The following is a 26,505-nucleotide window of genomic DNA, read 5'->3' as shown; positions in this document are numbered from 1 at the left end:
TGTGTGTGTGTGTGTGTGTGTGTGTGTGTGTGTGTGTGTGTGTGTGAAAGGGGGGGCTATTCTTGCTTGTCAACTTGGCTGTATCAGGCTGGGCACAGCTTTGAGTGACTTTTTCTTTTTTAAAATTATTTTTTATTATATATTTATTAGTGTTTTGCCTGCATGTATGTCTGTGTTAGAAACCCTGGAACTGGAGTTACAGACAGTTGTGAACTGCCATGTGGATGCTAAGACTTGAACCCAAGTCCTCTGGAAGAACAGCCAGTGAGTGAGTGCTCTTATGTACTGAGCCATCTCTCCAACCCAGGGATTTTTTGTTTTGCTTTGCTTTAAATGAAATCATTTGCCATGGGAAGACCCACACTTTTAATACACATCTTTTGAGGTTGGACAATCTACCTTTAATCTGGACCACATCTTCTGGTAGTATCCTATATAAAGGACATGAAAAGGAAGCTTGCTGTCTTTGCCTGCTTGCTCTTGCTGGCAAGTCTACTCCTTCACTGGCATTACAGCTTCTTTGGGATTCCAGTGTATTCTGGAAACCAGCTGAGACATCCAGCCTCATGGACTGAACAACTACTGGATTGATAAACAGCCAATTGATGAGCTAATTGGACCACAGCCTGTAAGGTGCTCTCAATACCCTTCGTATATATACATTACATTAATTCTGTTCCTCGAGAGAACCCTGACTAACATAGTGTATCTTAGACTCAGCCAAACAGAGTCCTCCCCTGGGATAATTTTTTTCTCCACACTGCTAGCATGGTCAAATGACAACAATTTGGCAGCTCAGATAAAGAGTCAGAGAAGCTTTCTCAGCACGTGCGAGGCACCAGGCCCGGTCTCTGGTATTGCCAGGAAAAAAGTGAAAAAGAAGACTGATGTTCCGTCAGGATGCTTTGAATCGTGTGACAGAGAAAACTCAAGTTCAAACAATCATATGTGGTTTTGGTGCATGCAGCTAAAGTAAGAGAGGCCTCGGGGCAGGTTTGATCCCGGGAACGGGCAGTGTTAACCACAGACTCAAGCCCTTGCCCAACTCCACCTCACCCTAAGCCTAGATCCCACCCTGGTGACCAGATGGTAGTGATGCGGGTTCAGAACACACTGCTCCCAACATGGCACTTGGGAAAACTGATGCAGGAAGGAACTGTGGGTGTCACGATCCCGTGGGCTGGGCTCCCAAAGTGAAGAAAGTAAGGAACAGGAGAGATGGCTCTGCCATTAAAAGAGCTTCTTGCTCTTGCAGAGGACCTGAGTTTGATTCCCAGCATCAAGGCTGCTGGGTGGCCCATATTGGCTGTAACTCCAGTTCCCAGGGATCCATTGACTTCTTCTGGCCTCTGAGGGTACCTGCACTCTCTCTCTCTCTCTCTCTCTCTCTCTCTCTCTCTCTCTCCCCTCATTATATATAATATATATATATTATATATAATATATATTAGAAGAAAGAGAAGGTGAGCTGAGCACCAGCCAATCTCTCATTGCTGCATCCCCCCTGTTCCCTCAAACTGTGGCCCCAAATGAATGCTGCTCTCCTTAAGCTGTCTCTGACCCAGGTATTTTGTCAGGGCAATGAGACAAGGACCGAATACAAGGCTTTCACTCTTCCCTTCCCTTTCTCCCCTGACCAGGTCACAAGAACTCATGAGAGGTGCTGCATTACACCCAGAGGAAGAGAACTCACATCTCCTGAGACACAGGGATACAAAGGAAGGGTCGCTGTCCCCCAGTTTATTACCGTTAGGTCATGACCCTTGGTTCTCCTGTCATAGTCCTCCCTGGCGAATACCCTTCCTCAAACCCTGGCATGAAACACAACGCACCTGTCTCTCTGGGTTTTCCTTTCCTTGTGAAGCTTCCTGTGTCCTGTAAAACTTACATGAGATGGGGATGGAGAGATGGCTCGGTGGTTAAGAGCATTGGCTGTTTATGCAGAGGGACCTAGATTGTGCCCCCAGCATCCACATGGCTGCTCACAACCCTCTGTAACTCTAGTTCCAGGGCATCCGATGCCCTCTTCTGACCTCCATGGGCACTGCATGCATGTGGCATACAGACATACATGAAGGCAAAATACCCAATGCACATGAAATAAAAATAAATTTAACAACATTAAAATCCTACATGAAACCAACCATTCAGAAGGTAGAGGCAGGTGTATCTCTGTGAGTTCAAGGCCAGCCTGGTCTACAGAGAGAGTTCCAGCACAGCCAGGGTTCCACAGTGAAACCCTGCCTCAAAACAAACAAATAAACAAACAAACAAACGAAAGTACATGAAATAATCTTGCATGCTACCCTCTTGTTAAGCTGTCTTCGTTTGTTTGTTTGATTGTTTTTGTTTTTTGAGTTAGGGTTTCTCTGTGTAACAGCCTTGGCTCTCCTGGAACCCTGTTTATAGACCAGGCTGGCCTAGAACTCACAAATATCTGCCTGCTTCTACCTGTGCCTCCCTAGTGCTGGGGGATTAAAGGCATGCCCACAAACTGTCTCCTGTTATAGGGGCTTCAGCTATGGCCTCAGCAAAGAAGGGTGGGGACGTTTTCACCTCTCACTAGCCCTGGCAGTGAGCCAAGCTTCCCCCACTAGGGTGGGATGGTAGATGCAACAAGCCATATTTTCTGTTCCCCTCCATCCCCCAAAGTCCAACAGATCTACTGAAGGAGCCTGTGGTGGGCTGTGCTGCTTGGCTGAAGCTGGAGGTGGTGGCTTATTTTTATTGTCCCCTGAAGTTACAACACTGTCAAGAGTTGGGTGGTGTCAATGCTGCTTCATCTTAGCTGCTCTACAGACTTTCCCCAGGATCCTTCCATCCATGCCAGGCGGCTGGGCTGTGGAGAAGCCTCATCTACTGGGGAGGAGAAAGAGTGGAGCTAGGGGTGAGGACCCTCAGAAAGGGGCCCTTGGAACAGATGGACCTGCTAGGACAAGAGCCTGGAGAGCACTGACTTGACCCATTGAAGTGATGGTACCATGACATCCTTTGAAAGGAGTTATCCGGGCTTGAGAGTGGGCCACACACAGCATGTGAGGAGGACTCAGGGGTTTGGACCCCACCATTGGATGACTGAGATGGGGAGGGGTTGGGGAGTCGGCTTGTCCCTCCAGAGACTGGTTATCCAGCAGACAGCCTAAGCTTGGGGTTGGAGTGAGAGCTGGGGGTCATCAGGGTTGTAGGTTGGTGGACAGCAAGTAGAAAGAGGTGCAGGCCCAGCATGACGTCTGGAAGCGGAGGAAGCAGCAGCCTGCAGGCAGAATACGCGCCCTGGTAAAGCCACCTTCGTGCTTCACACAAGAGAGGACATCAAGGCCTCCTTGTGCCTGGAGGCAAATCATAGAGGTGTGGGAGTGGCTGAGTCGCCAGCCCTGGCATCGCCCGCGTTGAGGAAGGGCTGGAGCCTCAGAAGGGCAGGGACAGCGTCGGAAAGAGGGCAGAGGCAGCATAGGAAGATAGACGCACCCACAGCTTGGGTCAAGCCTGGGAGTGCTAAGTTTCCTAACTCAGCACAGATCTCCGGTTTCCCTGGCACATCCCAAATGCGGGTAGACGTGCAGGCTGGCAGCGGGGGTGGAGGCCACACTGGACTAGTGTCCCTCAGGGCCAGTGTCCCTTAGCTCCCACCCACCTAGAGTCAGAATCACCTGCCCTGCTCCCGCCCACCTCGGGAACTCCAGGCTGTTTGGTCTCTGGCGTTGGGCGGGGCCAGGCGGGGTAGGGCCTGCCCGTAGGCGGGCCAGGTGAGCGGCTGGAGTTGCAGAGGGCCCGGTGTGGTGCTTGGTGGTCCGGTGAGTCCCCCTGGGGGACCTGCATGGGTAGGGAGGCGCGGTTCCTATGACCCTGGCTCTGGGTTATTCTAACACACACACCTCTTTCCCCTGGGTGTCCGCACTTTGTCTCCGCTCTGCCCGTCTTTGGGCAGAGATCGAGTCCCCTTTGGGCCACCGGGGCCAGCACCTGGCACTGGCCCCTCGGCTCCCTCACCAAACTCGAGCTCATCGTGGTGGCATCGTTCCCGTTTCACTGGTGGAAGCACCGAGGCCCCGGCTGGGGCTGAGGATGCGCGTGGGTCCCGAGGCTGGGGGTCTGGCCAGTCACCTTTGTCACACTGGGTTCAACTCCCAGGATTTATAGGCCTCGGAAGTTCCCACGTAGGCAGGGCAGGCTGCTACGGGTTTCTTTCGATTTCCCAAACCTGGTAAAGGCCTCCCGAGAATTCGAGAATCCTTAGGAGGGGAGGTGCAGCCAGGGTGGCTGGCCGCTGGGGCCCTGCTGGGGAAACTGCGGAGGCCACTAGGGAGGAGGGAGGGGTGGCATTCCTCCGTTCTGTTGGCTGGCGTGGGGGAAAGGGTCTAGCTGTCCCAGGCTGCAGACAGGTTCTGCTCTGGGACCAGCACATTTTAGTGAGAGCGCTGTCGGCGGCGACAGTCAAGGCGAACTTGAGTCCAGGTGAGAACCCAGATCGGCTCAACAGTTTGGAAAGTAGGCAACCCTCACTGTTTCAGGATCTGTTTGTAAGTTCCTTGTGGAATGTCCCGCCAACACCGCCCCTCCCCCCCCCGCCCGTCCCGTCAGCGCCCACATGGGGGAGGAGGCATGGGGCAGGGGACTGGAACACTGAGCTCAGCTGCTTCCAGAGGTCAGGTCAGCCCTCCTGCCGGTTCCCAGCTCTCAGGAGCCCAGATTCAGCTCTCCGCTGATCAAAGCCAAGGCGTGTGGGGACTTTCCTGGAGGAGGCTGCAGTTCAGCTAGAAGGTGATTGGGAGATAAGGTGTGTGTGTGTGGGGGGGGCCTTTAGGTTGCTGGAGGGTCCGACTTGGGAGAGTTGTCTAAGGTTGAGGGCTTCTCCAGATAGTCCCCCTGTGAGGGCAGGTGCGGGGTACCCTGTCAACGATGGCCATAGAGGTGGCCTCAGTGAAAGAGGACAGCAGGGCTAGGGATGGAACTAAAATAGGAGAACCCCTGCCTGGCATACACAGAAGCCCTGGGCTTGTTTCCCTGAGACACATAAACCAGTTACATGGTGGCCTGAGGCTGTCATCCCAGCACTTATCAAAGTGAGGACAGAAAGCCATCCTTGGCCACATAGTGAGTCTGAAGCCAGCCTGGGTGTATGCGACTCTGTCAGTAATAATAAACTAAAATACAAATAGGATAGCCAAGAGCTGTCACCTAGAGGTGCCTGACGACCCTTAGCACACTAGAAATGCACCCCAATGCCTAAATGGCCCTCGTCTCACTGATAGGGAAAGTGAGGCACTGGTCACAGGACTTAGGTAAAGCTTCAGGGGAATTTGGAGAGAGCCTGAAATTGTTTTGTTTTGTTTGGAGATGGGTATCACTATTTACCAGGCTGGCTTTAAACTTGAGGTAATCCTCCTGCCTCAACCTTCCAAATGCTGACATTACCGAAATGAACCACTGCACCTAGCCTGACAAGTGGATTTTAAGCCAGCCACTTTCTTCCACATCTGCAAAGTGTTGGGGGGCCCATCCATTGCTCTTCCCCAGCCCGGGCCTCCCTAGCAGAGGTCAAAGCATTCTTGCATGCTGATTGCCTCATTCCTCACTCAAACCAGCCTCCTGAGATGGTAGTGGCACTGACCAGTTTGACAGATGAGGAAACTGAGGTGGGAAGCCATAGGTCCTAGTGCTGGAAGGCCAGGCTTGACATCTGCCTTTGTGGGAGCAGGCTGGTGTAAGTTGGAGATTCCGGAAGCCTTCCAGCAACTGGCTGCCCCTCCAGATGTCTGCAGTGAAAGGCAGACATGCACCTCCATGCTTCACCCTCAATAGACAGAGGAAGTTCCCATGGTCCTTACCTCAGGCAAATCCAAGATCCATGGCTTCCACTTAAAAGGGAATTTCAGACCTAGGCAGTGTGAACCAGGGTTGAAGTTTAGCTAACAGTAGAAAACTAACATACAAGAGGAGGCTTTGCAACGAAGAGTCGTGGTTTATTAAAAGAATTTTCAAGGGCTGGAGAGATGGCCCCGTCCTTAATAGCAATTATTGCTCTTGCAGAGCACCTGGGTACAGCACACACAAACACCCGTAACTCCAGTTCCGGGGGGGGGGGGGATCCGCCACCCTCCTCTGATCTCAACTGGGTATGTGAAGGCAAAACACCCGTACATGTAAAATAAGATAAATAAATCTAAAAAAAAAATTATGAGGACTTTTCCAAAAAATGGTTGTTTTTTTTTTTTTTATTTTAAAATGTGTGTGTGTTGGGGGACAGTGGGTGTACACACATGTTTGCAGGTTCCTGTCGTGACCATAAGAAGGTGTCAGACCCCCTGGAGCTGGGGTTCAAGTGGTTGTGAGCTAGCTGACAACTGGGTTGTGGGCTAGCTGGGAACTGAACTTGGGTTACTCTGAAAGAGCAGTACATGCTCTTAACTGCTGAGCCATCTCTCCAGCCCCTAAAAGATTTGTTTTGAGACAGGGTACCTATGTAGTCCTGACTGTCCTGGAACTTGCTGGCCTGAATTCACAGAGATCCATCCTCCTGTCTCTTGCTTTCTGAGTGCTGGGAATAGAGTTATGCACCACCAGGACTGTCCGCTAAAAGACTCTTTTTTTATATAAGCTTTAAACACTGGTGTTAAAAGAAAGGTACTCAATGAAAGACTTTATATCCAAGCATGGAATAGACTTCTCAAGGGAGAGTAGATACCTTAGCATTAGCCACATATGCCATTTTAGTGGCTGTCAAGTTGCATCTCAGAAGGTGGCAAAGAATCTCCCCTTTTCTTTTTTTCCTCTCTCTCTTTGCCTGGTAACATTATGGTGTGGCTCTGGAGGAGGGTGATAGTCTGATATCGTTAAATCAAGAACCGTGGTTGCACAAGTGTCTTGGGGTGTGTTTTACTGTCAGTGGGGCCCCTGGTAAAAGTCCTAGAGCTGGGAATGAAGAAAGACCTTGAGCGGGTGTTGAATGTGCTAGAATTCTCATCTGGGGAGACGTTAGCTCGGGGGATAGAAATGAGAAGTTTTCTGTCTCATGCTGACTCTTTAACTTCCCCCACTCTTTGGTTAACTTTGATGCTTGCGGAAGATGTCCCACGGGTACCCAGACGCTTCTTGGGTGACTGCTATGGGTGGAGACAGGCTTGGATCTGCGCTATGGTATGGAACTTCCAGCAGCCCATTCTGTCTGTGTTTCCGGGTTCCTGGCAGCAGGGTTGGGCGAATGGCTCTTTCTAAGTCACTTCTTCGGGTCCCCATCTTCTCACCTCTGGCACAGGCCTCGAAAGGCAGTTGAAGGTTGGAGGATGACGTGTGTCCAGTGCAGGCTCTGCAGTGGTTAACAGCTGGGAAGGGGGCCCCACACCCTGGCCACGGGCTGTGTGGCCTCGAGTTGATTGCCAGCCAGCCTGTGCCTCGGTTTCCTCGACTATGAAGTTTTATACTCCGAAGTTTATGGAGAGGTCACATTGAGCGGATTAAGGCAGAGTGTGGCAAAGAGGCACACAGCTTTGTGAGAGATCATACCTGTTAGCAATCCTTCTGTCTGTGGCCTTTGGGAGCAAGTCTAGGTGTGGAGTGAATTTGTGTGTCGATGACACCTCCCTGCTGAAGGACAGCCAGCTCCAAATTGGGAGCAAAAAGAAAAAAAAAATGACCTTTCAGTTGGAAGGGACTCTGAGAAGGAACTGGTTGGGCAGGTCTGGATTCTGGAGACTTCTAGGAGCTACCTTGCCCTTCCTCCACTGGCCTTAAAATTAAACTCTACACTGCCAGTGCTGAAGGGGCACTGAAGGGGCAGGCTCTGGGTCCCTGAAGCTGTGCCACCCGTGTGTGTGTGTGTGTGTGTGTGTCTGTGTGTGTGTCTCTGTGTGTGTAGTACTTTGTATTTTTCATAGTAGATTTTACTTATTTCTTCATCCTTAAAAAGATTTGTATTGCTGAGTGGTGGTGACACATGCCTTTAATCCCAGCACTTGGGAGGCAGAGGCAGGCAGTTAGCCTGGTCTACAGATGGAGTTCCAGGACAACCAGGGCTGCACAGAGAAACCCTGAAATCCTAAACTGTGTCCCCCCCACCCCCAAAAAAGACTTGTTTTCTTTTCTCTCTCTCATGTGCAAGCGTGCAGGGCATCTATTGGTCAGTACCCTCAGAGACCAGTCTCTTAGAGTGGAAGTTCCAGACAGTTGTAAGACACCTGATGTGGATGCTGGGGCCTGGGCTCAGGTTCTCTAACAGGGTAGGAGCTGCCAGTCACCTAGCCATCTCTCCAGTCTCCTATTTATCCATTTTGAGAAAAAAAATTGTTTCACTTTTTCATTATACACATATGTGTGCGCCTGTGTGTCTGGATGTGGATGTGTGCACATGAGTACAGGTGCCCTACAAGGCCAGAGGGGTTTTGGATCCCCTGGAGTTAGAGTCACGGATGGCTGTGAACTACTCTGGGAAACTGAACTTCAGTCCTCTAGAAGTAAGGACTAGTTAAGTGTTCCCAACTCCTGAACCAACTCTCCAGTCCCTATTTATCTATTAAAGATTTGTTTGTTCTTATTTTATATGTACAAGCGTTTTGCCTGCATGTATGCCTGAGCATCGTGTGTGTGTGTGTGTGTGTGTGTGTGTGTGTGTGTGTGTGTGTGTACAATGCCCCAGAGGTCAGAAGAGGGTGTTAGATCCCCTGCAACTGGAGCTATGGATGGTCCTTAACTCCTGTTAGGAAGCATGGGAAGATCAGTTCAGAACTGTCGGGCTTGAGTTCCTGAGGAGCAGACTTGAATCCACACTGGACTAGGTTGCACTTCAGCCCAGTGATAATGGTTGAAGCTGGTTACGGATCCTTTGCCTTGTGTGGGGCTGTGTGACACCCTAAACCTACCCCTAGACAAGTAAGTAGTCTGAGTGTGCCTCTTGCCAGATCAGGGACCTCGTGGTCTTGGTGGTAAGGAGTGGGCACTGAGAGAGGGCTTACAGCCACAAGCAGGCCTGAGACAAAAAGATGGACCCTGCTGTGGTGTCTAAGGCAGATGTGGCCGGCATATGCCTCTTTCTTTCTGAGCCTTGGAGGGTTAGGCGTGTGGTATGGGCCCCTTCCCCTGAATTCAGAGAGAGTCTGGAGGCCTGCACATATCCTGAGCTCTTTATCTGCAGGCCCCACTCCCCCACAGTCTGTGCTGCTTAAGATAAACCCAGCGTCAATTTGCCCGAAGTGAGTAGGTGCTCATTTGTAGCTACAGCATTAAGATAATTGCTATAAGGGTCTGTTTGTGTAATATGCAAACACATTCTAACAGCAACAAACCGTTTTGCTGTGAATTATAAATAGACCCCCTCTGGGTGGTTTAGAATGTGTTTTGCATAGCATGCCTGCTGCTGGATTGACTGTTCTGGTCTTGGGCACCGACAAAGCTCTCTCAGCCTCACAGATGCTGATGGCACCCCCAGGAATAATTCTCGTGGAGGGGAGAGTCTGGACCCACCGAGCTGCAAAAGGAATAGCAAGTGGAGGCAGTGGACGCAGGCAGAGGTGTGGTGGACACAGCAGGGCCACACAGGCCGAAGATAGGGCTGAGGTTCAGACACACGGAGCAGGACAAAGGGTCCGCTTGCAGTGTGACTTATCACTGTGGCATTTATGAGGGACCTTAGCTTTGCTGGCCCTGCACAGGGTATGTGGTGGTGGTGATGGGGGAGTCTTGAGCCCGCGTGAAACTCACTCCACCTAGGGAGAGCCGGAGAGTTGTTGAATTTCCGGTCATGGCTAGTGAGGAGCTTCGATGAGGCTGCAGTGCTAAGAGGGTTGACACTCCTGTGGGAAAAAGAGAATTCTCCAGGGTGAGGAAGGTGGATAGAGTCCAGGCGGTGCCTTCAGCCAGGGCTTGTTCTCTGTCAACCTAGCTTTGGGTTCAATGAGAGGCCCTGTCTCTAGGGAATAAGGCAGAGGCTGACAGGAGAGCTGATGGTCTCCCCTGGCCACCATCTTTGCATGTATGGACAACTGTGTGAGCACACACATATACTACATGTAATATATACATATGGAGGCTGAGGGCCGTGTGACTCAGTGGAAGAGCAATTGCCCAGCATGTGCTAGATCCTAGGTGTGTGTGTGTATGAATGAGCATTACTTGCTATACATATTGAACTCTTTCAGCTAGAGCTGAGTTTATGTTAATGAGGTGACTCAAAGTGGTTCCAACTTAGCTTCAGAATGGCAGAACGGAGGAACCAGCCTGTACTGATTAGATGGCACCCGCCTACATTAAAGAGGGTCATGTGCTTTACCCAAAGCCACCTGACTCAGATGTCAACAAGCACCCACAAATATCTTCACAGCAGAGACTAGTGTTTGACTAAACACTTGGGCACTGGTGGTCTAACTAGTTGACACAGGAAAGGGACCCTGTCGCAGGCCTGTGCAAAGCCTCACCTTGAAGCAGAGTCACTCCTTAAGAACCTCTGTCAGTTAGCATCACTGGTGGCTCCTGGGCCTGGAGAAGGCCAGCCAGGCACACAGCACCTGATGCGAACAGGATCCAGGGATCCTCAGAACTTCCTAGGCCTCTCCGAGGCAGTGTGGACCCGTTTCCTTCCTTCTTGGGTCTGTCCAGGCTCTCTCCTTTGTGAGGGGGGTCCCCACTGCCCACAACACCAGGAGTCAGGTGATGCTGAGAGCAGTGCGGGATGTGGGGGAGCCTTGCTTTAATTCCCACTCGATGGCTGCAGTGGGAAGGGGACACCTCCCCAACAAACTGCTTCCTGCCAGTGGTGCAGCAGGGCTGACTATGCAAACCTCACAACCAACTATCTGGGCTGTTCGAAGAATGAAGACTTTTTAAAAAAAATTTATATTTCATAATTTATTCACTTTACACCACAATTGTAGCCCACTCCTTCCAGCCTCTCTCTCCCTTCTTTCCCCCATCCCCCTCTCCTAGTCCTCAGAAAGGGGGAGCTCTCCTAGGGTCAGATGGTAAGGGAAGGATGAAGACTTTGAGTTTGTAAAGGGAAAAGGATCCATGTGTTGGTTGGCTGAATCAGAGGACCAGAGGACGGAGGAAAATGAAGCTGTCACTGATGCAGGGAGGCTGTGGCTGTGGTCTCTGCACACCTTCTTGGCCCTGTGGATGGTGTGAGGCCTGGCCTCTCAACACTTACTGGTTCCTGTCCAGCTGCCTCAGATGTGTGTTCTGGGCTGTGGGCCTTGAGGACCAAGTTCCTTTGCTAGCTTCTGTGCTAGGTTTTCCCTGCACAGTGTGGGCACAGGGTCATCCTAGGCCAGCGAAGCCCCCAGTGAGCTGCTTTCCAGCAAGGATAATTTTGAAGTTGAGGAGTGCCGGAGAGAAGGTGGGCTGATGGGACCTGGCATTGGTGTCCCGCACCCTGCCAGGGGGGCAAACCTGATCCTGAGTATGCATCTAGGGCCCCGGGCTAGTGGTTCCTCAGCTGGCTAGAGTTAGGGTTAGGTGACGTGAAAAAATACCAGTGCAGGCCTGGAGAGACTGAGGGTGGGGCGGCCACAGGTCTTTTGTGTGAGGTATAGGAGGGCTGAGGTGGCTGAGGTGGCTCAGCCGTCCACACTGGTGTAGGAAGGAATGTCACAGGATAGGACGGGGAGGAAGGACCCAGACTTACAGGTGCTTTAGTCAGGATTTGTGTGTCTGTATGTCTGTTGCAGGTGTGAAATAGGTAGACACATAGAAATAGGACACATAAGACCCTCTCTATTTGTCTCCTAGTACCCTTGGCTCTCTCTGTCCTCTCTGTTCCTCCCCACACTGGATGCCTTTCTTTCGGGATCTCCTGCCAGCATTGGCCTGGCAGCCCCAGGGACTTGGCAGTAACTTTAGAAACCGCCTTGCCCGTCTGACCACCCAGATAGGGCAAAGCTCCAGGCCTGGGCCACACAGCAGCATGGTGGCAGAGTCTTGTCCTGGGGCACAGGTGGCTGAGAGCTTCCGGGAAGGAAGGGGAACAGCATGGGGAGGGGGGCAGGCTGTGTGGAATCTAGAAATGTCACAGTTGACACGAGAGAAGCTGCAACAATCCCTTCTAACGACTTAGTCTCCTGTTAGAGGTGACCAGCTTGACAATACCCATGCAGAGGGCTTCACCAGGGAGAACTCACTCCCATCACCTCACCCGGAGGAGAAATCAAAGAAGCACAAGAGGTCTGGGCTTTCTGTCCAGGGCACTGACCTGTGGGTGACCTTGGACTAGTGACTGCTCTGAAGCCTGAGTGGAGCTCGGATAAACAAAGAGATTGGTTCTCTCCAGGGCACTGTGGTTGAGAAGAGCGCTCCTCTCAGTCACTGCTTCCAGCTCTTGGTAATGTTTCTTACATATTTCTGTGGCCCGAAGACCGGGAGAGTTATGTTTTTTGTTTTGAGACAGAGTCGCTGTGTAACCCAGGCTGGCCTCACACTTAACATGTCACCAAATATAGCCCCTCGCCATAGTTCTAACAGGTTTTATACCCTATTTTAGAGAGGTCTAACCTCCCTGCTTATCCAAACATAGAGATGCTGTGGTGCCTGTGGTGATGCCTCCCGGCTATGGTTTTAGTTCACAATCCATATTTGAAGACATACACTTTAGCAACTCTACTGTGTTTTCCTCAATGAATTGAAGTTTCTCTCTCTTTGTGTATGTCTGTACGTCAGACACTCTCCACAATATTTTCTGAGACTGAGTCTCTCACTGAACTTGAAACTTATTGATTATACTAGCCTGGCTGGCCAGTGAGCCCCAGCACCCCTCTTGTACCATCCATCTCTCTAGTATTGGGGGTGCAGGTATGTGCTGCTGTTTTGCTATTTTGCTTCAGTCCTGTAGGATCTGAACTTGAGTCCTCATGCATGTATACCAAGAACTTTACTCACCAAGCCATGTCCTCAGCCCTGATGTTGTCTGGTAGAGATAGAAACACTGTCTTTGACACACTTAAAACTAATTGCCAGCCGGAGTTTTGCAATGCTTTACAGGGAAGATGTTAAAGAAGTGCCTGGGACTTGTTAACATGTATGTTTGTGTACTAAATGCACACAGTGCCCTTGGAGGCTAGAGGAGGGCATTGGCTCCCCTGGAACTAGAGTTACATACAGGTATCTTCTGGGAACTGAATCCTGGTCCTCTGCAAGCAGGCCATTGCTCTCAACCACTAAGGAATCTTTCTAGCCCCTATATAACTGTTTAAATTATTATTTCTAAATTTTTAAATTACATTTAACTATCGTGTGTATGTGTGTGTGTGTGTGTGATCTGCATGTGGAGATCAGAGGACAACTTGTAAGAGTAAACTCTCTCTTTCCACTGTGAGTTCTGGGGATGGAAGCAGGTTTCTCAGACTTAATGACAAGCACTGTTGCTACCTGAACCACCTCATGGTGGTACTTTTAAACAGAAACTCCAAGAAGCTGTGCGGCGTGTATAAACTAAGGATGGTGAACACTGGGTATTCCTGCTACTCAGACCTGTGTCTTACAACCACACACACCAGGCTCAGCTCATAGGTCTGTAGGGATGGCAATGGTCCAGCTGCCCGATGCTGGCTTCAGTGGCTGTGGTTTCTACTCCCCTCACAGCCTCCTCGAGGGATAACTAGAGTACCGCTGGTGGCCTGGCCACCTTAAGGGTTTGCATCATTCTTTCTTGTCATTCTGCTGTTTAACAGGAGCTCTCTACCATCTCTCAGAGGGCCACTTCCCCAGGCCTGACCACAGCCTCACTCTGTAGACCAGGCTGGCCTCGAACTCACGGAGCTCCATGCCTGTCTCTGCCTCCCGAGTGTTGGGGTGCTGGGATTAGAGGTGTGCGCTGATCTTTTTGTTTTGTTTTGTTTTATTTTTAGTGGCTTGGGGTTTGTCCAGACACAAGCTCCAAGTTCAGCTATTGGTACCATTGCATAGAGTGGTGTGTGTGTGTGTGTGTGTGTGTGTGTGTGTGTGTGTGTGTTTGACTAGGGCCCAGAGATGCTGGGGGCTCGTACAACAGCTGATCCCTTTGCAGAAGCCCTTTTGCCTGGACCATTGGCCTCACTCCTATCTGTGGGCATCTTCCTGTTGAGCACTGCAGAGGAGGGGATGGCAGAGTCCGCCGCCCTTGGCCTTTATGCTCTTGACCAGCACTATTTCTGCATGTCTGAAGGAAGTTCAGCTCTCTTCTCCATGGCGGTCAGCTCTCATGGGGCCCCAGCACTTGGCAGCTGTTGTGAAACTTGGCTTCTGACTACAGCCAGTGGTGACAGCCTCCAGCAGCCGCAAGTGGCACTTTCTAGTGATATAGCTCTTCAGGTGCCAGGATCCTAATTCTCGACAATGGCTGCTGTTACAGCTGATAGGCTGGGTGTCTGGACCCCAGCCCTTCACAGTGGCTGGTGTTATAGATCTCGGGCCTGGCTCTCTGAGACTGAGCCTTTGCAAACAGGGACCTTGGTTTCTCCAGACTTGCACAGCTCGTCTCTACCACATTTGTTCTTATTGCTTCTGGAAATCTTCATCTGTGCTCTTTGGGTTTTGTTTGTTTGTTTTTGTTTTGTTTTGTTTTGTTTTGAGAAAACATAGCCCTGGTTGGTCTTGAACTCACAGATGTCTGTCTGCCTCTGCCTCCCAAGTACTGAGATCAAAGGCATGAGCCACCATGCCAGGCTTCAGACGCCCTCTTATTGCTACTCCCATTGCCACAGCTGCTGTCGCCAGCATCTTCCTTTCTTCCTGTTACCTTCTTAGCCCATTCTGCCAATAACTCAAGGCAGACAAGACCCCAGTATGGACAGGGGAGGCAGGCACGAAGGCCCAACCCTAGCTAAGGAACTGTTGACAAGTGATAGTTGCTAGGAGGAGAGTCAGGGTTTTCTGGTTTTGTTTTTGTTTTCAAGAATGTGGCCCCTGGTAAGAGGAGTTCGCACAAGTGGAAGGCTGCTGCTCCAGGAATATATTGGCAGCACAGATTTGACTTTCACGGGTTTAGAAAAAAAGAAAACAGTAGATGCACAGTTGGGTGGGTGGGGAAGCAAAGTTGGATCTGGGGATCAAAACAAATAGTATGAAAGAACTAATGAAAATGAAGGGGAAAAAAAGAAGATCAGAATTGAGCAAAGAATGCACACCAGAGAAAAGCCTTTAATGGGCCTTGATATCCCAGTACTGGGAGGCAACACAGGAAACTGCCTTCCTCTGACTCACAAAGGGACTCATTCACATAGCCTACTCACATAAATGGAATAGAACAATGGCCGTGAGAGCCTGGCTAGGGCGTCTTTAACAACCCTGGCAGGCCTTCATTCAAGTGAGGAACTCTGCCTCAGTCACAGGGTTGGGGGGCAGTGCTCCCCCTCAGGTCTTGGATAGAAATGGCTGCAGGGTCATGTGGAGTTCATTGGGGCTGTGATGGGCAGAAGTTCAGGACAGGGTGTTGAAGTGGGCGTGGCTGGACAGAGCTTTAGGAATCAGAACTGTGCTTCCACAGCAAGCAGCTGTAGTTGCCATGGGGCTTCCTCAAGGCCCTGCACAGTGTGCTCAGAACAGCCATGAGTGGCTGGCTACTTAGCGGATAATCATTCACTCAGAGCAAAGAGGGTACCAGGGAAATGGTCCAACAGCTGTCAACTAGGGAGTCAACTTCCCTCTGGCTCCCAGCACATCTTGAGTTAAACAAAAAATACACCTGAAAAAGGATGGCGATGATAAAGGCTATTAATGGTTTATCAGTAGTATTTAGTAGTGATTTGTTAATGCTTAGCTCCTGTCCTGGTGCCTTAGTGAGCAATGAGTCCTCCTAACTCCCTTTAATTCCTGTGTCCCCAGCAGAGCTACAGAGACAAGGAAGCAACAGCCACACTGGGGGCCACAGGAGGGCCCTCAGTGGTGTCCATGGCTGCCCTGGACCCCATGCTGAACACAAGCCACCCATTCTATGATGTGGCCAGACACGGCATCATGCAGGTGGCAGGTAGGTTAACTGTCTGCTTGGTCCCCAGACTGGGTGGTACAGTCTTCTGGGTCCTACAGGGTGGCGGGCTGTCATAGGCTGCATCTCTCTAGCCAGGCTACCAGAATGAAAAGCATAATAGGTTCAAGGGGACCTACCGGCGTTCTGGAGAAAGCGACGAGCGACCACAATGACATCTGTGTCTGAGTGCTGTCTGAGTGCTGTCTGAGCCGCTCAGGGCAGTTACCCACCTTCAGGACAGTGTCATTAAGTGAGGATGCTATGCTACGCCTCAGTCACAGGTGTCTGTAAAAACTCATATGACAGGCAGCTCATACTCACAGGGTGTCAGGACAGCACTCTGCTTCATAGCGTTTAGGCCGGAGGATCAGGGCCTCTCAGTATGCACTTCCCATGCGGGCAGTGAGCCTGGCCCTTTTACGGCTCCCAGCTCTGTCACCATTGGCTTTCACCCCTGAGGAGCTAGGAGCCTATCGAGGGAGCAGACTAGAAGTGCTGTCCCCAAATAGTTGAGAACCCCCATAATAGGAGTAGAGAATGTTTTGACGCCTGCTGAGTGTAGGAGGAACCCTAAGAGGGCTGGGGCCAATGGGCACTTGGCTGTTTGAAGCCCCCAGTGTCCTTTTCAAACATCTTTCGACTTAGGGAGCAGGGATGCCAGATCAAATATGGGGGACATAGATCCACAAACCACATATCAGCCAAAAAAAGGGAAGGAAATAGTCACTTTTAATAAGACAAAATGCATATCTAAGATTTTTTATTTAATTTTATTTGGCAAATATTTATTAATAAAATTTCTTAGTGTACCTTTAGACCCAGTATATGAGAGATAGAGGCAGGCAGACCTCTGTGAGTTCAAGGCCAGCCTGGTCTACATAGTGAGTTCCAGGGCAGCCAAGGCTCCATAGAGAGACCCTGTCTCAAAACAAACAAACAAACAAACAAACAAACATAAAACAATCAAAAATACAACACCATATGGGTTGTTTATTTTTTGTAAGTATTTTGCCTACATGTGTATCTGGGTACCGCATGGCATGCAAGCCTGGTACTCTCAAAGGCCAGACAGGGGTGTTGGATCCCCTGGAAATGGAGTTGTAGGTGATTGTGAGCCGATCTGTGGATGCTGGGAGCCCACGTCTTCTACAAGAGATCGAGGTCCTCTGCGTGATGGCTCTTTAACTTCTGAGCATCTCTCCAGTCACGCATGCGGGTATATACTCTTGCATGTGTGGTGTGTCTGTGCGCACATGTGTCTGCATCCATGTGTACATACTCCTACATGTATGCACTTCGAGACAGGGTCTCTCACTGAATTTGGAGCTCACTGATTGGCTAGACTGGCTGGCCAGCTTTCTCAGGGAATCCGCTTGTTTCTGCCTTCGCGGTGTTAAGATTTCAGGAGCTCACCATCACACCAAGCTGAGATTCCAAATAATAACGTTAGAGGATTGGAGTATTTCAAGTCTGGAGGCTTGAAAGTCTGGGAACCAAGAGTACGTGTGCTTTACACTGTCAGGTGTGATGTTGTGTCTTTCAGTAGGGCTAAGTTGGTTAGTGATGATGTTATTTAAGTTTCTTGCATCTTTGTCCTTTTCTGCATCTACCTAGCACAGACATTTCTAACGCTCTGAAAACTGGACAGGTCTCCCTTTGGTCCTGTCCATTGTTGCTCCTTCTGGGTTTTCTGTTTGTCTGCCTTAATTTCGCTTATTATTATTGTCAGGCTGAGTGCATGCTGCCACGGTGTGAGTACCAGATCAGAGGACAGCTTTGTGAAACCGATTCTCTTGTTAAATACATTTCAGTTGATCCACAGAGTCATGAAGAAACACTGCTTAGTCCTGCTCTTTTGGTCCAATCAGCATAATTTCATCAATATAGTGGACCAGTATGATAATTTGTAGAAAAGACAAATGACAAATGATCAAGATTGCTTCGAACTTACATATGGCACAGGGCCAGAGAGCTAATATACTCTTGTGTTAAATCTGTAAAGGTATGTTGTTGGCCTTGTCAGCTGAAAGCAAATTACTTCTGGTGGTCCTTAGGACATTTTCTAGATCAATAACTCTATACCACATACCAGGATATGTGTTAATCTGCACAAGCTAGGACACTATGCATGGAATCACTACTTGATTAGGTTAAAGTCATTCCCCATGATCCATTCATCTTCTGCACTGGCCAGACAGGAGAGTTAAAGGGGTGATTATGGGAGCCACCATCCCTTCGGCTTTCAGTTTCCTGATGGTGACACCAAGTTCTTTAATTCCAATATTGTCTTTGGTTCGCTATTTCCTTCATAAAGGCAACTTCAATGGCCTTCATTTAACCTTTCCAACTATAATTGCCCTCATTCTATAGGTCAGGGAACAAATGTGGGAATTCTGCTGACTTCTAAGAATATCTATCCCAGTTTTATATTCTGGAACTTGGGAAATTACCACGAGATGAATTTGGGGACCCACTGGACCTAGTGTGAGTTGGACTTAAGCCAAAATGCCATTGACCACTTGGCCTCCATATGCCTCTATTTTAGCTGAAAGTCTTGTTTTGGGGACGAAGTTTTAAAACTGGTTTCCTGGGAGCGGATAGAGAGGGTGTTCTGGGGTTTCTCCTGGCTACTGAGTGTAGAAACCCCTGTTTGGAGCAGCAGACAACAGCTGTCTGTGGCTGCCAGGTCTGGGCCGAGACGACCTATCCCCAGCCTGCATGAGTAGAAGGAATGTCCTCCTGGCAGCTCCTGAGCTGAGACGCTGCAGCCCTCAGGGAGTGTTGGCTAACTGCTCTTTGGATCAGGCAAAGGGAGAAGGAGGAAGAGGTCACAAACAAGAAAAGAGGTGGCACTGAAGAGCCTGGACATCACAGGTGGTGTCCCTTATAGATGGTGGCATGGGGGCTGCAGAAGAGGGAGGACACAGGGTCTCTAGTGCAGGGAAGCAGAGGATGGTGGGAGCCACAGATGGCTGTTCTTTTTGGGACCCAGGCTTTGTGTGTGGAAAGACCTTCAGACAGATGCTGTGGTCTGAGGAGTCTAGTTTGACTCAGGGTTGGGGAAATGCCCCTTGGGCTTCTGACCTTGCTGGGCCAACTTAAGCTTCTCTTGTGCCACTTAATCACAGGTGTCTTTTGGGGGCAGCCATCCTGTGACTCAGAACTTCAACTGAGGGGTCAGTGGCCCTCAGACACTGGCTACTGCTGGTTTTGGAACCCAGTGGCCCAGACAGGAGGACCCAGTTTGGAAAACTCGCCGTTTCCTGGTGTTGTGCTTAGAGACCCTGCTGGACAAGGGAGGGGGCTGTGTGGTGGGTTAAACCACAGAGCTATAAACAGGCAGAGCCCTGGCCAAAGTTCTTGAGGAGACGGAGATGAATGGATGCTGTATTTGCGAGCAGGTTGTTCCGGAATCTTAAACACCATCCAGGCTCTGGAGCTTCGCAGAGGAAGGCTGGTGTGTTATACATACCAAACAGCTTTGCAGCTGCAGAGGTGGGAATCAGGAACCCACCCGTGCCCATGTAGTCAGCACACGTGATTCTGGTTCATTCTGGCTCATTACCTTTCTGGGCATGTATTCTTCTGTCCTGCTTCACATTTGGGGGAGCAGGAGAGGAGGAACCCTGAAAATGGCTGTAAGTACTTTTTTTTTCCCTCCTAAAACAGGGTTTCTGTGTCGCCCTGGCTGTCCTAGACTTTGTAGACCAGTCTGGCCTTGAACTCACAGAGATCCTCCTGCCTCTGTCTCCCCAAGTTCTGGGATTCCATGCGTGTGCTACCACACCCAGCCATAAACGCTTCTTTACAACAAAAGTGAGCTTGAGATGGGTCTGTTTCTAGAAGGGGACCTTTGTTTTCTTCTGGGTCCTGTCCTCCAGGCAAGCAGTCAGTGATGATTGGACATGCAGAAGAGATGGGCAGGAGCCCTCAATGGGCCTGGAGGGGTCTCTTCAGATTTCTCAGGGAAGGGGGAGGGCTGTGGACATCCAGCCTGCTGGGCCCCCAGAGGTCCCAGGGCTGGAGCCAGACAGAGGGAGAAGGTGGGAGAGGCCACAACAAGAAAGTGGTGCCGAGGGGCCTGGACAATCACAGATGGTGGCATGGGCCTGCAGGGGAGGAGAAAGGGCAGGAGGCTCTCCCGTGGAAGGCAAGCAGAGGAGCGGGAGACAAGGCAAGCAGACAGCGGGAGCAACCAATGGTGGCTCTTCTGTGGGACTCGGGCTTTGCATGTGTGTGTGACTTGCAGACTGATGCAGAGGTCTGCTTGAGCAGCTAGGGGGTCTTTGCCATGGGTCTTGGTCCTGATGTAGAAGAGAAAGGATGAGGGATAGAGGAGGCATTTTGACTTCCGAACAGAGACAAGGTGTGCCCTTCATTCTGAGAATGGAGACGGAGGCAGTCTCAGGTGAGTGGCCTACTCCAGGAGAGGACGGGTTAAACCATGACACAGAGGTAACCACATGGCTCTGGCCTTCATCTCATGGATTTCTGTACATTGTAAGATGGCCACAGACACAATACACTGTATTGTTTCTCTCCTCAGTCTGTGCAAACTATACATGAATCCATTTCCCTCCACCAATTTCTGTTTCCTAGGACCCTCTGGAATACAGAGAAACTAAGATGATGGACCCCAAGTAACAGATAACAATTCCAGGGCTCCTGGAACAGAGGGCCCCAATCTGAGGAGCTTCAAACAACAGACATTCTCACGGGTCTCATGGATCTGGGGTTCAGAAGTGAGAATCCAAGGTGTGGGCGGGCTGGTTACTCCTGGGGGTCTGGGAAAGTCCACCGCAACCTTCCCAGCATCCGCCGTCCTGGCGTCCCTTTGTACCGCTTGGACCTTAACTGTTGCCGCACTTCCCACCTCTCTTGGCCCACGGCTACGTCCTCTCCTAAGCCAGTGTCTCCCGCCTCTTTGTTCTAAATCCAGGACAGCCACATTTTGAACTTTAACCTGAGTCTGTGATGACCCTATGGGCAAATAAGGTCACGTGTGGAGGCTCTAGGAAGTCATGAGATTTTATTTTTGGGCGGGAGGGGTAGGAAGCTAGGAGGATAATATTCAACTCAAAGCTGCCTCCATAGCCACTTTCCCTGTAGTCTACCCATTACGTCCATTCAGGGCAGCACCGGAAGAGCCACGTTGTCCAGATGGTTGCTTCTTGACATGTGTCACCACTGAGCCTGCGGGGTGTGTGGCGAATACTCTCAGGGGACCAGATACCCATGGCAGCCAGCAGCCCTTCACACACCATGACCCCACACTACCTGGCACCTCAGTCCTGATGTGTGCATGGGGTGGCGCGTTCACAGATGTGGGCACAGTGTGAAGCCAGGGGGACCAGCGGCTCGGTGGGTGTGGAGGTCAGGGGAATCAGGACAGGTGACATCTAGGGCTGGGGCAGGAGGATGTCTTCTATGAAGAGGAAAGCCAGATGTGGGAGTACATGCCTGTAATCCTAGTGCTCGTAGACTTGGGAGTATCGGAGGTCCCAGGGAAACTCGTCTCAGTGCTGACACCAGGAGCCACCAGCACCTGTTGTGCGCTGGGGCCAGCTTGCTTCCTTCCTAGCCAGCTGAGCTGTGTGTGCTAGGTCCCTGAAGCCGAAGACCATCCCCTGTCCTGGGTACAAGGAGGCCAGAGCTGCAGACACAGTGGCTGTTGTCAGTCCCCAGAACACATTCATCCCTCAGGCCTCACAGCAGTCCTGTGTGCCCAGAGCTGGTAACAACATAGGGTGACGTGGCCCCCTCAGTGCAAGAAAAAACCGGGGGCTCCTACACTGGATGTATTTTTCTGCCCTGCCTCGGGCAACTGGCCCCTGACTTAGAATCCTAGGAAAGTACTGAGGGACACTTTTGTGAGAAGGAGGCGGCCAGAACCTGTACTTGAAGTCAAATGTGGCTAAAGTTAAACCCACGAGCTGTCACCCGGCGGTACCTGGCACTGGTGGCCTAACCTGGTGGCTCAAGTATCAAATGGGAGTGATTGACAGCTGGAAGGTTTTCTCAGGACACATGGACATCACTTAACCTTCCCTGGGTATCACGGGGCCGAGCCCCAGCCACAGGCATCCTCGCCTTGCCCTGGCCGGACTGCAATGGCCACCATGGCTCATGACTGAGGAAATCCAGCACAGTTGCTGGAGGCTCACACCTTTGTTCCTCCAGGGGATGACCGCCAGGGGAGACGCATCTTCACCTTCAGCTGCTGCCGACTGCCGCCCTTGCACCAGCTCAACCACCAGCGTCTGCTGGAGTAAGTACCACCCTGTGCTCTGCCACCGCCACATGCATCTGCCTCACAGCACAGCCATCTTGGTCTCAACTTCCTGTGTGGACCCGGCCATGCGCTGAGCTTGTTATCTCCAGAATCCTCTCCGGAGCTATCGGTGGAGGCTCTCACCACCAGGGCTACCATGGCTTCACCAGCATGGTGAATGTAGAACGGTGGCGTTGGCTTGATTCCCTCTTAGCCAGCTGAGCTGCGGGCATTGACCTCTGAGAGTGGAGAGAGTCCCCTGTCCTGGGAGCGTGGACACTTGTCTTTCATACCTTGGACACAGGCTGTGTAGACAGCAGAAAGTGTGTTTCTGGAAACACAGCAGACCAGCAAGACACCTGAGGTGTGGGGGATCATAGCGCTGGGGCAAGGGCAGGGCTGGAAGCCATTTGGCCCTGAGTTCAAATCTCAGCCCCTTCTTGAACAGTTTGCGATGGCTACCTTAACAAATGATTATGAACTTAGTGGCATGAAACAGCAGAACTGTATTCTATGCAGAATACATGCAGGTGTCCTTCAGACACGCTCCCTTAGTGACCTTTCTGGAGAGAGCAGGCAGCTAGTCTCCTTTTCCTCCCAAGTACTGGGCAAATCCTTGAATTTCTGGGGCTGCATCATATCCACTCTGCCTCCATCTTCACGCAGCTTCGTCCCTCTATGGGTCTTCTCTATGGACCCGTGAAGGGTCCTGGGCCTGGGTTGGCTTCTCTGAGACTTCTCCTGGAAGCCATCCTGGAAGGTCCAGCATCCACCCATCTCCTAAGACCCCAGATTCATCCTCAAGCGCCTCCCTTCCAAATGTGAGGTGGTCACAGTTTCTGGGGCTTTGCTGTGGCTGCATTTAGGGAAGCACCATGTCCTCTTGCTGGCTGTATGACCTGTGGTCATGAGGGAACACCTCACCCGAACCTTGGGTGTCACCTAAGCAACAAGGACACAGATGTGAACTGAACGTGGCTGGCTCCTGGCACCTGCTGGCTGGCCGTGGGTTCTGTTTCATGGACTTCTCTTACTCACAGTGCAGAGCAAGGGATTGTCCTGAAGGAGCCCTGTGTCTTGTATCCTTCAGGTATCTGAAGTACACGCTGGACCAGCATGTGGAGAATGACTATACCATCGTCTACTTTCACTACGGCCTCAGCAGCCAGAACAAACCATCCCTCGGCTGGCTCCAGAATGCCTACAAGGAGTTTGACCGGAAGTACGTTTAAAGTACCCACAAGGGTGGGCTGAATGGCGGGGGGGGAAGGGTGGGGCTTTATGGGCTATGCAAATGGGCAGGGACTGATGCTGGCATTTCATTTTAGTGATAGAGGGGAGAAGACTACAGAATCTCAATACTTCGGTTCCATTTCTGGAGACAGAAGTGTGTAGTGTAGCTGGGGGGTTAGCATGTGGGTGAAGGGCAGTGATTTATGTTTGGTTTATAGGTTCTCACTCTATAGCTCTGCCTGGCTTGGAATTCTGTGTATACCAAACCTCTGTCTCCCAAGTGTTGGGATTAAAGGAATATGCCACCATGCCTAGCAGGCCAGTGGTTTTTGAATGGTGAGAAAGTGAAAGGCCACATCAACAGAGAGAGATTGGAGGCCACCTATGTCCTGTCTGAACAGCCGTTCACACTCACGCTTCATCAGAGAACACAGGTGTCTATGAACAGGGATGAGGCGCTTTCTGACTTCCTGATTCCTGCTCTTTTAACCCGGGCCAGCGGGTGTCAGGTGGAGGTGGGAAGAAGATATGGCCATGGTCTTTAGAATGGAGGAGCTGAACTCTAGTGCTTGCTTTCCCACCATCAGCTGGATATGGTGGGGCATGCTTGTAATTCCAGGGCTCTAGAGATGGAAGCAGGAGGACTAGAGTTATCCTAGGCTATGCGAGCTTGAGGCCAGCCTGGCCTACATTTGACCCTGGTTCAAGAATAAAAAACATATAAAACAAAGTGATAAAGATTTTCTCACTCTCTAGGAAAGGGATTGGGGGGGGCAGGGATGAGACTGTATACCTTGGCTCTGTAGAAAACAAAACAAAATAAAACAAACAAACAACAAACAAGTGGATTCTTTAGGCACCAAAACGATATAACAGTGTGATCTGTGGAGGACAATGAGCCCTCTGTCCCTAGAGGCCTGCAGCTGGGACTTCAGCTCTGATGCATGCTGGGAGAGCCTTCACACTGCCTCTGCTATGCCCTGGAGGAATCCCACCTGCTTCCCTCTGGGTTATGACCCTCTAAGCCAGGCCACACCTGCTAAGTGTCCACTCTTTACATAACCTGATTCCAGGGGCCCTTGCCCTGTTCCAGGCTTCCCATGAGAGCAGCTGCCTCTTTGATGGAGTAGCTCTGGGCTCTCCCACCTTGTGGCCAGATGCCGCTGATGGCCTGCGTGCTTGGCTTCGATCTCACTTTGGGGGACTGGGAGGTGATGGAGCATTGTCTGACATGTAGGATGAGCCCTCTCCTTTTCGCTTGCTTACATCTATGGGGACTTGGTGTGTTATTCAGCGAGGCAGGTGTAAGAAATAAGGAGGGAAGATGAAAGAACAGACTGCTTGACCTTGAAACGTCAAGAGCAGACTTTGCTGGTCTGAGAGGTTGGCGTCCTCACTCATTATGTGTGGCTTGGTATCCGAGGGCACAGAAGAATGAATGCACCACACAGGATCTGAGACTCAGTTTTTGTGGACGGTAGAGAGGGGGGAAGGCCTGGCTCTTCTAGACTCAGAAACTATTTCTATGTTTTGTTTTGCTTTTCTGATAGATAGACTGATTTTTGAAAGCGTGAGGTAGGGGATAAGTTAAGCTGCCTGTTTTTGTGACCTTCTGACCTTCCTCGCTGCAGGGTGAAAGATAAGTCAGGTTGTCTGGTTTTATGACCTCTGGGCTCCAGGGTGCACGGTGGGTTTAGCTGCTTTCTGGAATTCCAAGGCAGCAGATTTCTTGAAGCCTGTCTTATGGCCACCACTTTGGAGAGGTCACTTTTTTTTTTTTTTCCAGTATGTTCTTTACTCTCATTTACTGCTCACAAGACACAAATTTGTCTCCACCGTCAACCCGCAGCCTGGCTCAGGGACCTGTCTCACCCCTTCACTCTCTCCAGGCCTTCTTCACCTCTGACCCCAGCCCTGGAATGCGGCGTTTCTCCTGGGATCCTGCCTCCTTCCTGAGGCCTTTGTTGCTCTGGGCTGTCACATTACTGATCAGCCTCCTGAGCTGACAGTGTGAGTTCACGGGGAGCCCTGCACCCACTCCTCTGCGTGCTCACCCCAGCTCCCCACTCTGGCTTAACTTCTTCCTGATGCATCCCCTCCTCCTGGCCTGGATTACTTTCCTCCAGACATCCTCACCTACTCTGCTCTCATGTTTCGCGCCAGGGTACCTCAGCCCTCTGCTTAGATGCTCTTTTCTTTTTCCCCTTCTGAGCTTTGATTTCTGTCCTGACAGACCCTGTCACATTCACTTAAACTGGTCCCAGCCTTCTGGAGTGCCGTTGTAGTTTAATATCTCGCTCTCAGGCACTCTAGGGTCCTCCCGGCCATCTGTGGAGTAAATCATGCCCCGTTCCATGTCCTTATGCACACTACCCATAAGACATCACTATTGGTGAGTGTTGCAGGGTATTTGATCCCATTTCCAACCCCGAGACTGTAAACTGTAAGAACCTGTATCTTGTTTGGTGTCGTTCAGTTCTCACACACACCTTTAATCCAAGAACTTTCTTGTTTATTGTAAACAGGTGATTTTGGAGTGGTTTGGCCCTAAAGCACATCTTTAATCTTAGAGCTTTCTGTAGGGAGGATTTAATAAAGTCAACCCTAGGTTGGCTTTTGACTTTCTCCTCCTGAGCTGTTAGGTAGGAGCTACCAGGCCCTTTTCTCCTGAGCCATCAGCTGAACTAACAGGCTTTTGGCTTTTTCCTTTGGGACCTGAGCTGAGTAGGAAGGTCAGCTGGGAGCTTTCTCTACCTCTCTGAGCTAGCGGGTTTTCACCCCAGCATCTGGCTCCTGAGACTTCGTTGGTAAAATCAAGCTGTGTTGGAATTTTCTTTCCGACTAACAGCAGGCTGAAAGCCGAAGCTAGGTCATCCTGGTTTAGGGCTGTTCTCTGTGCCCCATCCCCTGCCTGCCTATCATCTGCACCTGCAAAAATATCCACAGCTACAGGCTCCTACACTTCACACATGTGCAGGGTAAACAGTGCAGTGGTTGACCAGGGTGGAGGGAAAACACCTTCTATGGTATGTGTGTGTGTGTGTGTGTGTGTGTGTGTGTGTGTGTGTGTGTGTGT

The 26,505-nt window shown here is 50.7% G+C and overlaps 1 protein-coding gene across 4 annotated transcripts in view; it reads left to right on the top strand.

Moving 5' to 3' along the window:
• The window catches only part of Arhgap8 (Rho GTPase activating protein 8), a 45,939-nt gene that overhangs the window by 178 nt on the left and 19,256 nt on the right, over positions 1–26,505 (top strand). Inside the window, exons 1-4 of one of the 4 annotated variants that reach the window (XM_055627055.1) lie at positions 3,749–3,794; positions 15,781–15,925; positions 22,106–22,193; positions 23,287–23,418. In XM_055627055.1, coding sequence (XP_055483030.1) covers positions 15,847–15,925; positions 22,106–22,193; positions 23,287–23,418 — 299 coding nt within the window. In that variant the 5' untranslated portion in view covers positions 3,749–3,794; positions 15,781–15,846. Of the gene's footprint in view, positions 1–3,748; positions 3,795–15,780; positions 15,926–20,524; positions 20,668–22,105; positions 22,194–23,286; positions 23,419–26,505 lie in introns of those variants that run through there. The other 3 variants (XM_055627058.1, XM_055627056.1, XM_055627059.1) reach the window with 3 other exon arrangements.

The sequence above is a fragment of the Psammomys obesus genome, unplaced genomic scaffold (assembly GCF_907164565.1).
Source record: "Psammomys obesus unplaced genomic scaffold, mPsaObe1.curated_primary_1811, whole genome shotgun sequence".
In the NCBI taxonomy this organism is placed as follows: Eukaryota; Metazoa; Chordata; class Mammalia; order Rodentia; family Muridae; genus Psammomys; species Psammomys obesus.
Note: the sequence above shows the minus strand (reverse complement) of the source record. Positions and strands in the feature narration are given on the sequence as shown.